Here is a 12,344-nt window from a genome sequence, read left to right as displayed (position 1 = left end):
ATTCTTGACTGAACAAGATAGACATCCAGGATCCACCTCACCCCCCACAGCATCTTATTATCTCACAGGCACGTTGTGGCAAGCGACAACTAGGCAAACTATCCAGCTCCCTATCAAATATACAAAACGGAGATGGTCCCCTTGGGGACTGTGACCACAAGGCCCCAGTACCAGTGACAAAACTGTCCCTTTTCCTTCAGCTCTGCTATCTCATCCAGGTCAAGGCCTCTCCAAGATTGAGAATGTCCACAGTGAGAAACTGTCTTAGAGATGAAAACGGAATCAACTCCAGTGGGTCTTAAATTCTGCTCAGTCATGGGCCCCTTTAAGAATATGACACGTATTCTGATCCCTGTATCCAGAAAAACTCACCTTTGCTCAGTCACAGACTAAAAGCCTTGTGTTAATTTTCCCTCTAAGTAATGAGAAACAACCCCAGAGAGGTGTAAGGACTTGCTCTAGGTCACATGGCAGAAGCTGGGCTAAAAGCCAAGCCCCCAGTACCAGCAATAAGAGGCCTGTCCCCCAGGGAAAGACCAGAGGGAAGAGAAAACAGGTGGAGTAAATAGTTTTAATGTGTAACAGTAGGCCAACTGGGGAAGATAAGACACCCCCCCCCCCCAAGGCCCCAGCCCTTCTCCCATGATGCCCTGGGACCAGTGTGTCTGGGCCAGTCCCATACCTGTCCCAGCCCTGAGGCCCCCAAGTCCCAGGGAAGGGTAGGAAAAGGTGGATGGCTGGGGTTCAGCCCCAAGAGTTCAGGGAGGCATATACGGGCTAGTTGAATTTGGCCTTGGAAAAATCCATCTCCGGATGCTGATCCATGAACCTGGGGAAGGAAAGTAGGAAGAAGGTACATCAGGCCGTCCCTCTCCCGGAAACTTAGCCCCTTTCTCCCAACCTCCCACAACAGGTCTAATTTCTTTAGAACCCTGAGCAACTTGGAGCCAGGCCAGGCAAGCGGTAGAGCCTCAGGGTTTTCCTATAGATGGCAATGACTGCTTGTGTTCTCCCTTCCTACCCTGAGGTGGCCTTGCCCTCAAGATAACCTCAGAAAGTGATTAGAGTAGGCAAGCTGAGGCTATCAATCCATAAACCTGGCTGGCTCATTCTGGAAGGGGAAGGGCGGCCCCTGTGTCCTGCTCAGTGACCCACTCACTGCTGTCACCCAGGCCTAGACCCAACACCCACCTTCCTCCCAGAACTACCCCCCCACCCCCCAAGCCTCCATCTCTGCATTGCTCACTTCTTCAGAATCTCCTGCTTTTTCTGCTCATCCGAGGTGGGCAGCCCCATAGACTTCTGCCTCTGGTCGTACATCATCTTTTCCACCATGCTGCGGGTCTCACTGTCCAGGTCTGACAGCTGAGGGCAGGCAGTGACAAAGATGGGTAAAGCTCTGGGGCCACCTAGGCCCTCACCTCCCAGCTGAGGCCCAACACAACCAGCTAAGGCTCACCTTGGAGTTCTCAGGGTTGATCTTCTTGGTATTGATCTCAGGATCAGTGGATACCAAACGGCTCCACCACTCCATCTTGTTGATCTGTGAGGAAGGGAACCACCGGGAGATGGGAGGTAGCCACTCTGTACCCTAGGAACCACCCCCCAACCTTTCCAAAACCCAACTCTCTCCTCTATCCTGTACCTGGGACCCACAAAGCCCTGTGCGGGGACCTAGGGTGCAGATGGGCAAGACCTCTGCCATCCCCAGTGGCTTGGGAAGCAAATGGAGACAGTTACAAATCAGTGTCATCAGGGCAAAAATGAAGTGCAGAGGGAGCTATTCATCCAGGGTGGAGGGACAGAAGTTAGAGTGGCACCAGGACTAGGCCTGAGGGACACATGGTACACCAGATGAAAAAGCAAGAGAGGACATTCCAGTTGGGAGAAGCTAGTGCAAGGACATGGGAGAGGTGAGTGAAAGGCAGGTAGGCTGGGACAGGCCTGACGTGCCATGGAAAGCTTTCCTTTGACTCATGGCACTTTACAGGGACTACATTTATTTACTGGTGTCTGTGTCGCATCTCTGAGGGAATGAGGCGAGGCTTCCTGAAGGCAATTTTCTATGTTTTGCTCATTGCTCTCTCACCAGCACTTAAAACAGTGTCTGGTACATAGTACATACTCAGGTATTTGCTGCATTGAATGCATGTACAAACCTAATGTAAAACAAGATGCTTTGGTATCAAAGACTCAATCGTGACTCCATCCCTACCTAGAGGTAGGAGCCTGGGCAAATCTGAACTGCCCTTTTCCTGATTCTAAAATAGGAATTTTAGATCGAACCATAAAAAAAAAATTTCAAAAATTAAAAAAAGGGGTGGGGTGCGCAGCACCTGGGTGGCTCAGTTGGTTGAGCGTCCAACTTTGGCTCAGGTCATGATCTCACAGCTCATGAGTTCGAGCCCCATGCTGGGCTCTATGCAGACAGCTAAGAGCCTGGATCCTGCTTCAGATTCTGTCTTGGTCTCTCTCTCTGCCCCTCCCATGCTCACATGCTATCTCTCTCTCTCTCTCTCCCCCTTAAATATAGACGTAAAAACATTTTTTTTTAATAAAATAAAATGGGACAGACCTACATTGAAAGTCCTGTGCAGACTAAATGTGTCCACTAGGCCCCCGGCATGGTCCCTGAGTGAATGAGCAGACACCCTCCCTCCTTTCTCCATCAGGACTCAGACCAGGAGACCAGGCCGCTCACACCTTCTCCAGATGCACCGTCACCACCTTGCCGTCCTCAATGAGCCACGAGCTCTCCTCCACCTTCACCTCGTTGTAGAGCTCCCCATCAATGATCGCTGGTTGCCCCTTGAGCCCCACCCGGAGGTGCCGCCGATGGATGTCCACCACCACATCCTTCCCCTTCAGCCGGAAGTTCACATGGAAGGGCAACGCCAGCTGCATGGGGCAGGGGAGGTCAGCAGGAGCCCCAGGCTGGCTCCCTAACCTCCTAACCCGAGCCCCGGCCACTCACATCCAGCTCCGACAAGGTCTGGGTCCAGCGGTAATTGGGCAGGTCGGCCCCGTTGCCAAGGTTGGGCTTCAGTTTCCCTTTGTCTTTCTCATCCTCCTCCTCCTCGTCCTCCTCAGCCTCCTGCTCACAGTTGGGGTGCTCAGCTACTTACCTGACAGACTGAACCCCGCTGAGCCAGGCCCAGGGATGGCACTGGACATACAGCCGCAAAATGAAACAGACCTGGTCCCTGCCCACTCCAGGGCCCACTGGGAGCCAGAGGTAAAAAAATGGCTCTGATCTCTGAGACAAGCAGCATACCATGTGACAAAGGACACAGTTGGTGAACAGTGACAGTCAGAGATGGACCCATGGAACCTAGCTGGGGATCCAAGCCAAGGGACTTGGAAAGAAAGCCCAGCACAAAACAGAAGGTCACAAGGTGGCTATGAACAGGGTTCTAAAATAAAACCAGGCTGCCAAATGATCAATTTTCTTTTTCTGTGTCTGTGGGGCTGAGACTCCTACTGTCAGACCAGAAACTCTGGAAAGACAAATGAATGCCCAAGCGTTGTTTGGGAAGCTGGACTTGAGAGGGAGGAGCCCCAGGGGCACATCCCCCACATATATCGCCGCAAAGGGCCAGGCTGGGCCCACAAACCCCAGCCCACCCAAATGATACCTGTCTAAGCACTGCGCTCTCTGGCTCTTAGGTTCTCCTGCCAAGGCTTTAAGACCAGTAGGTTTTTTTTAAACCCAATCCTGTGGTCCAATGTCTAGGAGTGGGATCTTGAAGGATGGGGAGGACCCCCAAAGCTGAGGGAAAGGGCATAGGGGAAAGCATCCGAGACATGGGGAAAGGCTACAGAGTCCCTGGAAGTTTCCAAGCCCCTGACTAGGCACCCCCAGTCCAACTCACCTGCTTCCCTGGTGAGCCAACGCTGCCATTCTTGAGCTGGGCCTCATGATTCTCTGCATCCTTTTTCTGTGGTGAAGGGCACAGCAGTTGGCAAGAGCATCCTCGCTGCCGGTGCTGATGGGGGTGCAGGGAGCCCACTCTTACCTGGTCAATCTCCAGCTGCAGCCTCTCTGCCTCCTCATCTGTCAGCTCCTTGATCTGGGGCCCAGAGGTATCTGACTTGGCCTCCTTGGCCAGCCTGGCTGCCCGTTCGGCCTTCTCCCGCCGCTCATTCTCCTGCCGAGATCTCTTCTCCCGCCGGGCCTTCTGCGCCAGCTGATTGTGGTGGTTGAAGGTCTGTGTGATGAGCTGGGGGAGGGACAGAAGGCGAGGAGGCACTGGGGCTGGGGCCAGTATCCCAAGGCCTGGAGTCCAGTCCCGCCTCTATCTGCTGGGTGCCTGGGCAAAGGCACTGCACTCAGAACCCAAGCTCCTCATCTATACAATGGGGGGGGGGGGACACTGTACACACCTATCTCAGAACTCGAATGAACAGCTGCAAAGTACCTGGCACGATAAACAGTGGTTACTTAAAAAACACACAGTCTAGTGACTAAGAACACGACAGTGAAGCCAGACGGGCTGAGTTCTAACCCAAGCTGTCACACACTAGCTATTGTATTTTTGGCAAAGAACTTAACCTGTAAGAGCTTCAGACTCCTCACCTGTGAGGATGAATCCCTATACCTCACAGGGCTGTTGTGCAGACCCAATGGTAAGTGCTCAGAAGGTCCTTCCCTACAGAGCAGGGCTGTTATGAACAGAACTCCAGTCTCCGCCCAAGAGACCTTTCCTGAGCCTGCAGGCCTGCACTGACCTGCTTCCCTGACTGATCTCTTCCCCATGCGTACCTGTCTCCAGGACAGCAGCAACTCAGCCAACACATCCAGAATCACCACATTAGCAGGAAGCCAGAGAGAGCTTTCTTGAGGGAAAAGGCTAGACTCCTCCTCTCCTCAGCCCGAGAGCTACCAACGTCAAATCCTTCCTCTCCCACTGTGCTTTCCCAGAATGTTTCCCAACCCATATCCTGCTAGCTGGTCTCCCTGCTGCCCAAGAGCTACCACAATACTACTGCCACTGTCACTAGCTGGCTGCGTGGCCTTGGACAAGTGAATGACTTTGACACTTTCTAAGCCCCAGTTTTCTCACCTGTCACGAGAATCGAATAGGACAAATGCTTACCAAGACGCTGGCACGGTCCTTGCCACATCACAGCCACATACACAGTGTTAGCTTCCTAACACCCCTTGCCCGACTGAGGCTAATCCAGTGTCAGCCGGTTAGGGGTGGGGACAAGTATGTTCTCCCCTACAAAAATACAATGGGAGAGGGGCGCCTGGGTGGCTCAGTCGGTTGGGCGTCTGACTTTGGCTCAGGTCATGCTCTCACAGTCCGTGAGTTCGAGCCCCACGTCGGGCTCTGTGCTGACAGCTCAGAGCCTGGAGCCTGCTTCGGATTCTGTGTCTCCCTCTCTCTCTGCCCCTTCCCTGCTCATGCTCTGTCTCTCTCGGTCTCAAAAATAAATAAACATTAAAAAAAAAAATTTTTTTTTTAAAAATACAATGGGAGAGATGGCCCACCTATTCATACCAATAGGTCTCAAGATGTGGTTCCCCACATCCGCAACACCACCATCACCCACAACTTGTTAGAAATGCTAAACCTGGGGTGCCTGGGTGGCGCAGTCGGTTAAGCGTCCGACTTCAGCCAGGTCACGATCTCGCGGTCCGCGAGTTCGAGCCCCGCGTCAGGCTCTGGGCTGATGGCTCAGAGCCTGGAGCCTGTTTCCGATTCTGTGTCTCCCTCTCTCTCTGCCCCTCCCCCGTTCATGCTCTGTCTCTCTCTGTCCCGAAAATAAATAAACGTTGAAAAAAAAAAATTTTTTTAAAAAAATAAAAAAAAAATAAAAAAAAAAATAAAGAAATGCTAAACCTCAGTCCCACCCCAGACCTACTGAATCAGACATTCCGGGTGGGGCTCGGCAGCCTGTCTTTTTAACAAGCCCTCCTGCCCAATTCTCAAGCATACCCGACAGTCACACCTAGACTGGAGTTCCCGGACTACTACTTCTACCTGTGTGACCTGAGGTCATCACTCTGTGCTTCTATGTCATTATTACCAAAAACAATCTTGCATAAGTTGTTCTTTGCCTAAAATGTCCTTGTCCCTACTCCCAGGTCACCTGGCAATCTCCTGTTCATCCTCCAGGATCAGCTCCAGTGTCTCTTCACCCTCAGCAGGCCCAAGAACATACCCAACTCAGGAAACCCACCTGTGTCTGTCCACACATCTGGAAGAGGCCTCGCGGGCACTCAGCACATGATCGGTGGTCAATTTACCACCTTCCAAACATCTCTGAGCCACAGCTGGATGGAAGGAGGGGTCTGCAAGAGCTGAGGGGCGTAGGTGGGGCTCAGGGTCACAAGTCACCCATGGGCTCCTAGACCTAGGTTCTACCAAATGCCCCGTGGCTTCTCATTCATTTGATGTCAGTTCCTCCGGCTACCCCCAAACTCCCAACCTCATGCCACATGGCAGTAGTTCTACACTCTACAAAAGCATCCCCCAACCAAATGGGTTAACAAAATGGAGTGTGTGTGAAAGAGAAGGGAGTCACCTGAAGGCCATTGTGCTGTCAATAGAATCAGTCATGGGACAATTACGCCAGCGAAGGCTGTTCCACCAAAGGGCCTTGGTCCCAAATCCCTAATCGGGAAGACCTTGAACTCAAGCCATTTGCCAACCAGTGGCCAAGGGGAGGCGGGAGCAGGGCCCTCCCCTCTCCCAGCTCCAGTGAATCATGTTACATCCCATTCGTCCTGTTCCTTCCTAGCTCCTGGAGGTTAGGTGAGGGCAGAGCTGAACCACCAGGCACAGCCAAGGCCAATCACAGCAGTCTCTGACCCCTCCTCCCAATCTCCTCCCACCAGCTTTACCCAGGCTCAACCCCAGGCAGAGACCCCTGGGGGTGTGGAGCCTACTCTATGGTGCCAACCAGGAGGCTGTCAGAGAGCCAAGCATCTGTTACCAGACACATCTTTGGGAGCCACAGCCCAGCAGAGCAGGGAAGGATGAGGACAGCTGGGCTAATTCTACAAGACAGGCCCCAGGGGCACCTGGGTGGCTCAGTCGGTCGAGCTTCTGACTCTTGATTTCAGCTCATGATCTCACAGTCGTGGGATCAGTCTCCAAGACAGACTCTGTGCTGAGTGTGGAGCCTGCTTGGGACTCTCTCTCCCTCTCTCTGCCCCTTCGCCGCGCATGCACAGGTGCGTGCACACACTTGCACAAGCGCTCTCTCTCAAAATACAAATAAACATTTAAAAAAAAAAAAAAAAAAAAGGAAGATGACAGGCCCCAGACTGTTAAGCGGGCAGACCTGAACACAGGCTTTCCCTGACCAAGGCTGGGTGATCGGGAGTAAAGAGCAGTTCCCACCAGCCTGGCAAGAAGAGACACTGAGAGGTAGGAGATATTTAACCTTACCATGGCGAGGGTACCCTAAAACATCTGAAGGAGAAAACATACGCCTGTTCTAGAACTTCACATAAATTAAATCATTCAAGAAGTGCTCCTGTGCGTCTTCCTTTGAAAAGCTGAATGATAGGGGCGCCTGGGTGGCGCAGTCGGTTAAGCGTCCGACTTCAGCCAGGTCACGATCTCGCGGTCCGTGAGTTCGAGCCCCGCGTCGGGCTCTGGGCTGATGGCTCAGAGCCTGGAGCCTGTTTCCGATTCTGTGTCTCCCTCTCTCTCTGCCCCTCCCCCGTTCATGCTCTGTCTCTCTCTGTCCCAAAAATAAACGTTGAAAAAAAAAAAAAGAAAAGAAAAGCTGAATGATATTCTATTAGATCCATCATATGTATATATGACACTATTCATCCATCAGTGGATGCTTGGATTGCTTCCACTTTTTGGTTCTCGTGCATAGTGCTGCTGTGAACACGGGTGTACAGATCTCTCAAGACCCTGCTTTCAATTCTTTTGGGTATGTACCCAGAAGTGGGATTGCTTTGGCTCCAACAGGTTCAGAAAAGGACCATGAACTTGATTCTCAAATGCCAGCCACTTCATCTACATTACCTCTTTTTATCCTCACAACAGCCCTATGAGATAAGGATTTAGACCCCCTTACAGCTGCGAAAAATGAGGCTCAGAAAAAATGTGATTTACCCAATGCCACACAGTGGTAAAGCAGGAAATGGAGGGGGAGACTGGAATTCCAACTCACGTCTACCTGATTCCAGAGCCTTTGCTCCTAACGGGTGCACTTAAAAATGATGTACCTGGTGGCCTGTACACAGTAGGCACTCAATACCCAGGAGTTACTGTGTTACACATGGAGACCAGGTGGGAAGGCTGGACAGGTTTCTGCCTGCCCGAGAGTCTGACCCACCTCCTGGGGAAGAGCTGAATCTAAGTGAACAAAGAGCCAAGGAGCATGACAAGGTCTAAGACGGGACCAGCAGACAACCATACATGGCAGCTACCATCACCCCCATACCTGTGAGACACCACTTCTTTATTCACCGCTCTCCCTTCTTCCAGCTATCTCTTAATCATCCTTCATACCTCAAGCACCGCTTCCTCAGTCTTCCTTGAGCCCCCAACCTAGGGCAGTCCCCCCATTTAATGTTCCTAGGGCTTCTGCCCGAACACTCACTTCTTCATTTATTAAGGGGTGGGGGCAGCATGCTACACCGTGAGATCCATGAAAACAAAGGCCAGTCTGTATTCACCTATGTAATCCCAAAGGGTCTGGCATAATACCTACCACAGACAAAGCATTAAGTGTTCAATAAATGTTCACTGAACGAATGAACAAATGCTATTATAAGGCAGTCTGGCCCGCAGAGAAACAGGAGGTGCTGGCGCTAACACAGAAAGAATATTTGAGCCAGAAGGGGTCCTACAGGTTAAGTCCACCTTCTTCCATTTTGCAGACATGTAGACTGAAAGGACCAGAGAATTGGTGGGAAATCAACCAACCCACACAACTGGGCTGAGATTCCAGGACTCCCACTCTCAAGCCAGTGTGTCTATGACAGAGTAGCCTCACATCATCAAGACACAGTATAGCACATTCTAGCTTGTCAGATGCCTGACACCACAGGAAGCAGTTTGCAAAATGTCTCCTTCTTGTTACTATGTCTCTTTAAGCGAAAACCATATCGATGTCCTAAAAACCATTGTTCGGTGAGGTAACATTTTCACAACTTACCAATTTTCAAAAATATAATTACAATCTGAAGTATGAGAAGGAAATTCAAGGTCTCAGAGCCTGTACCACAAAATGCAATTCCCAAATCCATGAACTTTGGGTCACCGTATCTGAGAAGACTGGGATTGGTTGGCTTTAAGTTTTCCTGTATTTGTTTTCTAAGCTCAATTTCTAACATTTGCCCACTCTCACCACCAGGTAGGTAATTAGATAAAACTTCTTCAATGGAAAAGGAATCCAGCAGCATGCGGTCAAGGGCAGAAGACAGTTTTACAACAGACTCTGGTTCCAACGGTGGCTCTCTCACAACTTAGCTCAAGACTGAGGACAAAGTGCCAAACACCCTTGAGCCAATTTCCTCATTCGCAAAATGGGAATAGTAACACCTGTCCTTCTCAAACTGCTAAAGGATCACGGGAAATAGAGGCAGATAAAGCACCTGGCAAGGAAACGGGCTTCAATAAACGACAGCTTGCTTCCCATCCCCAACTCTTCACCCTTGGCATTTTACTTCTGCTGAAGGCTATTATTACGCCAAAAGAAGACCAGGGGAGCTTTTCTTCTGAAGAGACAGAGCTTCCCAAGGGACAGCAGGCCCCAACACTCACCTTCTCTGCCATCCCCTCTTCTCCTCCAACGAAAAAGTCTGTTTTGCGTCGAAGGAAGCTGAAGAAAGTATTCACAAGCTGAAAGACAGAAGGAGACTGCAGCTGTGGAGATGCCACAACGGGAGCCCCTTGACTGCACAGAAATCGGTTTCTTGTCCAGGAGGGATCTTGGGACTTGACTGTTTTACCCCAAGCCTCTCATCAGAGGAGACAGCCTCCCTAACAGGTCCTACCTTAGTCACTTCCACGAGGAAGCCTAACTTAACCTTATTTAGATTGCCTGAAAGGTAGATTTCTCATTTCTCCTCTCTATGGGTACATGGGTTTCATATTGCTTGTGGGTCTAGAAGGAGCCTAAGGATATAGAACACTCCTCTCAATCCAGGGCTTGAAACATCTAGGCCCAGCTTTCCTCTCCAGACAGTAAGTAAAAGTCCATCCAGACTGGCACTGGCTGAGTTTACTAGGGCAGAGACGGAAGGAGGGGAGTATATGAAGCCACTTCAGAGAAGTTTAAAACCAGCTAACTCTGACTGGTACACCAGGGTATCCAAATGGTTAAGAATACAAGTTTGAAGAGCAGACTGATACATATTAGCTCTGTCATCTTGGTGAAGTTTCTTAACTCTAAAACAGAAACAGCAGCAGGACCTATTTCTAGGGACCCTGTGAGGATCAAATGAGATAATGGAGGTGAGGGCCCTTAGTAGCGCCTGACCCAGAGCAAGAGACCTCCTATATTAAGCCATAGCTTTTTTTCTTTTTAATGTTTATTTGAGAGAGAGACAGAGACAGAGACAGAGTGTGAGTGGGGGAGGGGCAGAGAGAGGAGGAGACACAGAATCCGAAGCAGGCTCCAGGCTCTGAGCTGTCAGCACAGAGCCTGCAGAGCAAGAGACCTCCTGCCAGAGTGAACTATGGCTTATTCTGTCTACATCCCCAAAGCTTGGCACCAGGCTCAGCGTTTATGCTCAGTAAAACTTTTCCTGAATGAAATGATCTAACAGTGAGCAAGAATTAGCACCTTAGCGCTTTTATCTGCCCAAAAGTTCTAGCATCAGATTTAGAACCACTCATATCTTCATGGTTTCAATTTCTACTTCTAGACACTTTTTTGATTCACTCAAAAATGAACTTGTTCCCAAATCTAATGTCAACAATTCAGGAGGATGAGGAAGGGAATCTTTCACACCTGCAAATTAGTAACTCTCTTCCCACCTCAAAAGGCTTAGGAGTCCTTGGTCTCCACAGGCACCTGGGTAAAAGAATGGGAATAGAAAGCTCAAAGAAAACTTGTTCCCAGTGAGACAAAGAATCAGCAATGGACTGTGGAAAGCACAATGGCCCAAGGAGTCTGGTCCTGTCTGGTCAGGAACCTGTTGGATGATTTTAGGCAAGTTCCTTTGGTTTCTTTACAGAATGAGAGTTCTGGAACCAATCTTGATAGGCTTTTCTATTTCTAACTTTCCACGTTTTTGGCCCAAAAAAACAACTCCAGAATCTGTAACAGTTGGTTCTTATCGTTCATATGCTATGTGTTATTATGCAGTCACTATGTATGAATTATGCTTTTGAAAAGTTTTAAGCTCCATCAGGGCCAGGACAGATTTCTGCTCACATCTATATGCCCAGGACCCAGTCTGGTGAGTGTCTGGCACACATCAATCACTCGAGAAGTATCTGAATGAACAAACCGGACTACTGAGAATTCCTTACTGTCCTTCGAGACTTTTCCTGTCCAACAAAGATTCAGAAATTAAGGGACTTGTAGCTCTATCTCAAAGACAAAGGAACTGAGGCTTGGAGGCGTGGAAAGGTCCCTTGTAGGTAGGTGCTGGAAAAAATTGTGAACCCAGGCCTCCTACTCCCCATTCACGGCCTAAAGGGACCACGTGCTAACATCACCCCGCCCCACCTCCACCACCACCGCCTCCCCCCCACACACACATTCGCCAGCTCGGTCCAGGTCTTGTTAGATGCAAATCCCAACGTATAGGATGCTTCATCCTAAGAAATGCTCTTCGGGGGAGGCCATCAGACGGAAAACGAGGCCGGAAGCATGTATGAGACTGGGGGACGGGTTAAGGGAGAGGGCAGCGGGTTTTCCAGGACCGCGTTCGGAGACGCCGGAGTTGCTAAGACACGGAGTTGCTAGATACTAGGCGGGGACGGGAGCCCGGGACAGAAACGAATGGGGCCCTAAGTGCCAAGGGGAGGCCAGACCGGAAGCTGGGTCGCAGTGAGGACGTAGGAGGAATCCCAGGAACCCGCGAGGCCCAAGGGTGAATCTCGACCCCGGAAAACAGAGAAGTGGAGTAAGCGTGGCTAGGACCGCGCGGGTTGGCGAGCGCCTCAGGACCAGGCCAGGCCGACGCCGCGCGGGCCGTTACCTCCTGCACGCCGCCCTCGTGCTGCTGCGCCATGGCCAGCAACATGCCGTCGAACCGCTCCTCCTCCTGTTCTCCGCCCATCGCGCCTGCCTCTAGCCACGTTCCGAGTTCCCAGCTCCGCACTCGCGTCCCGCGTTCTCCCTGCTCTTTCGGGTCGCGTCCGGCCCAACGGCTCCAGTCGTCCGCCTTCCGCAGCGGAGCCGGAAACACGCAC

The 12,344-nt window shown here is 51.0% G+C and overlaps 1 protein-coding gene across 1 annotated transcript; it reads right to left on the bottom strand.

Annotated features, from left to right (window-relative positions):
• Positions 1–557: 557 nt before the first annotated feature.
• On the bottom strand, positions 558–12,344 carry NUDC (nuclear distribution C, dynein complex regulator). The gene is made up of 9 exons (XM_045476224.1): positions 12,131–12,344; positions 9,741–9,818; positions 4,017–4,220; positions 3,873–3,938; positions 2,975–3,094; positions 2,704–2,898; positions 1,460–1,543; positions 1,247–1,365; positions 558–829 (listed from the first exon to the last, which is right to left on the bottom strand). Exons 1-9 carry the CDS (start codon positions 12,209–12,211, stop codon positions 778–780), a joined length of 999 nt encoding a protein of 332 aa, XP_045332180.1. The 5' UTR covers positions 12,212–12,344; the 3' UTR covers positions 558–777.

Source organism: Leopardus geoffroyi, chromosome C1 (assembly GCF_018350155.1).
Source record: "Leopardus geoffroyi isolate Oge1 chromosome C1, O.geoffroyi_Oge1_pat1.0, whole genome shotgun sequence".
Classification (NCBI taxonomy): domain Eukaryota; kingdom Metazoa; phylum Chordata; class Mammalia; order Carnivora; family Felidae; genus Leopardus; species Leopardus geoffroyi.
This window is presented reverse-complemented; position numbering and strand designations above follow the sequence as displayed.

Bases quoted from the DNA above. Each gene is read 5' to 3' on its own strand.
- NUDC (XM_045476224.1), bottom strand. From the start codon at position 12,211: ATGGGCGGAGAACAGGAGGAGGAGCGGTTCGACGGCATGTTGCTGGCC. The intron at 1,366-1,459 runs GTGAGCCTTAGC...GCCTGCCCTCAG, and splicing joins TCAACCCTGAGAACTCCAAG to CTGTCAGACCTGGACAGTGA. The intron at 830-1,246 runs GTGAGCAATGCA...TTCCTTCCCCAG, and splicing joins AAGCAGGAGATTCTGAAGAA to GTTCATGGATCAGCATCCGG.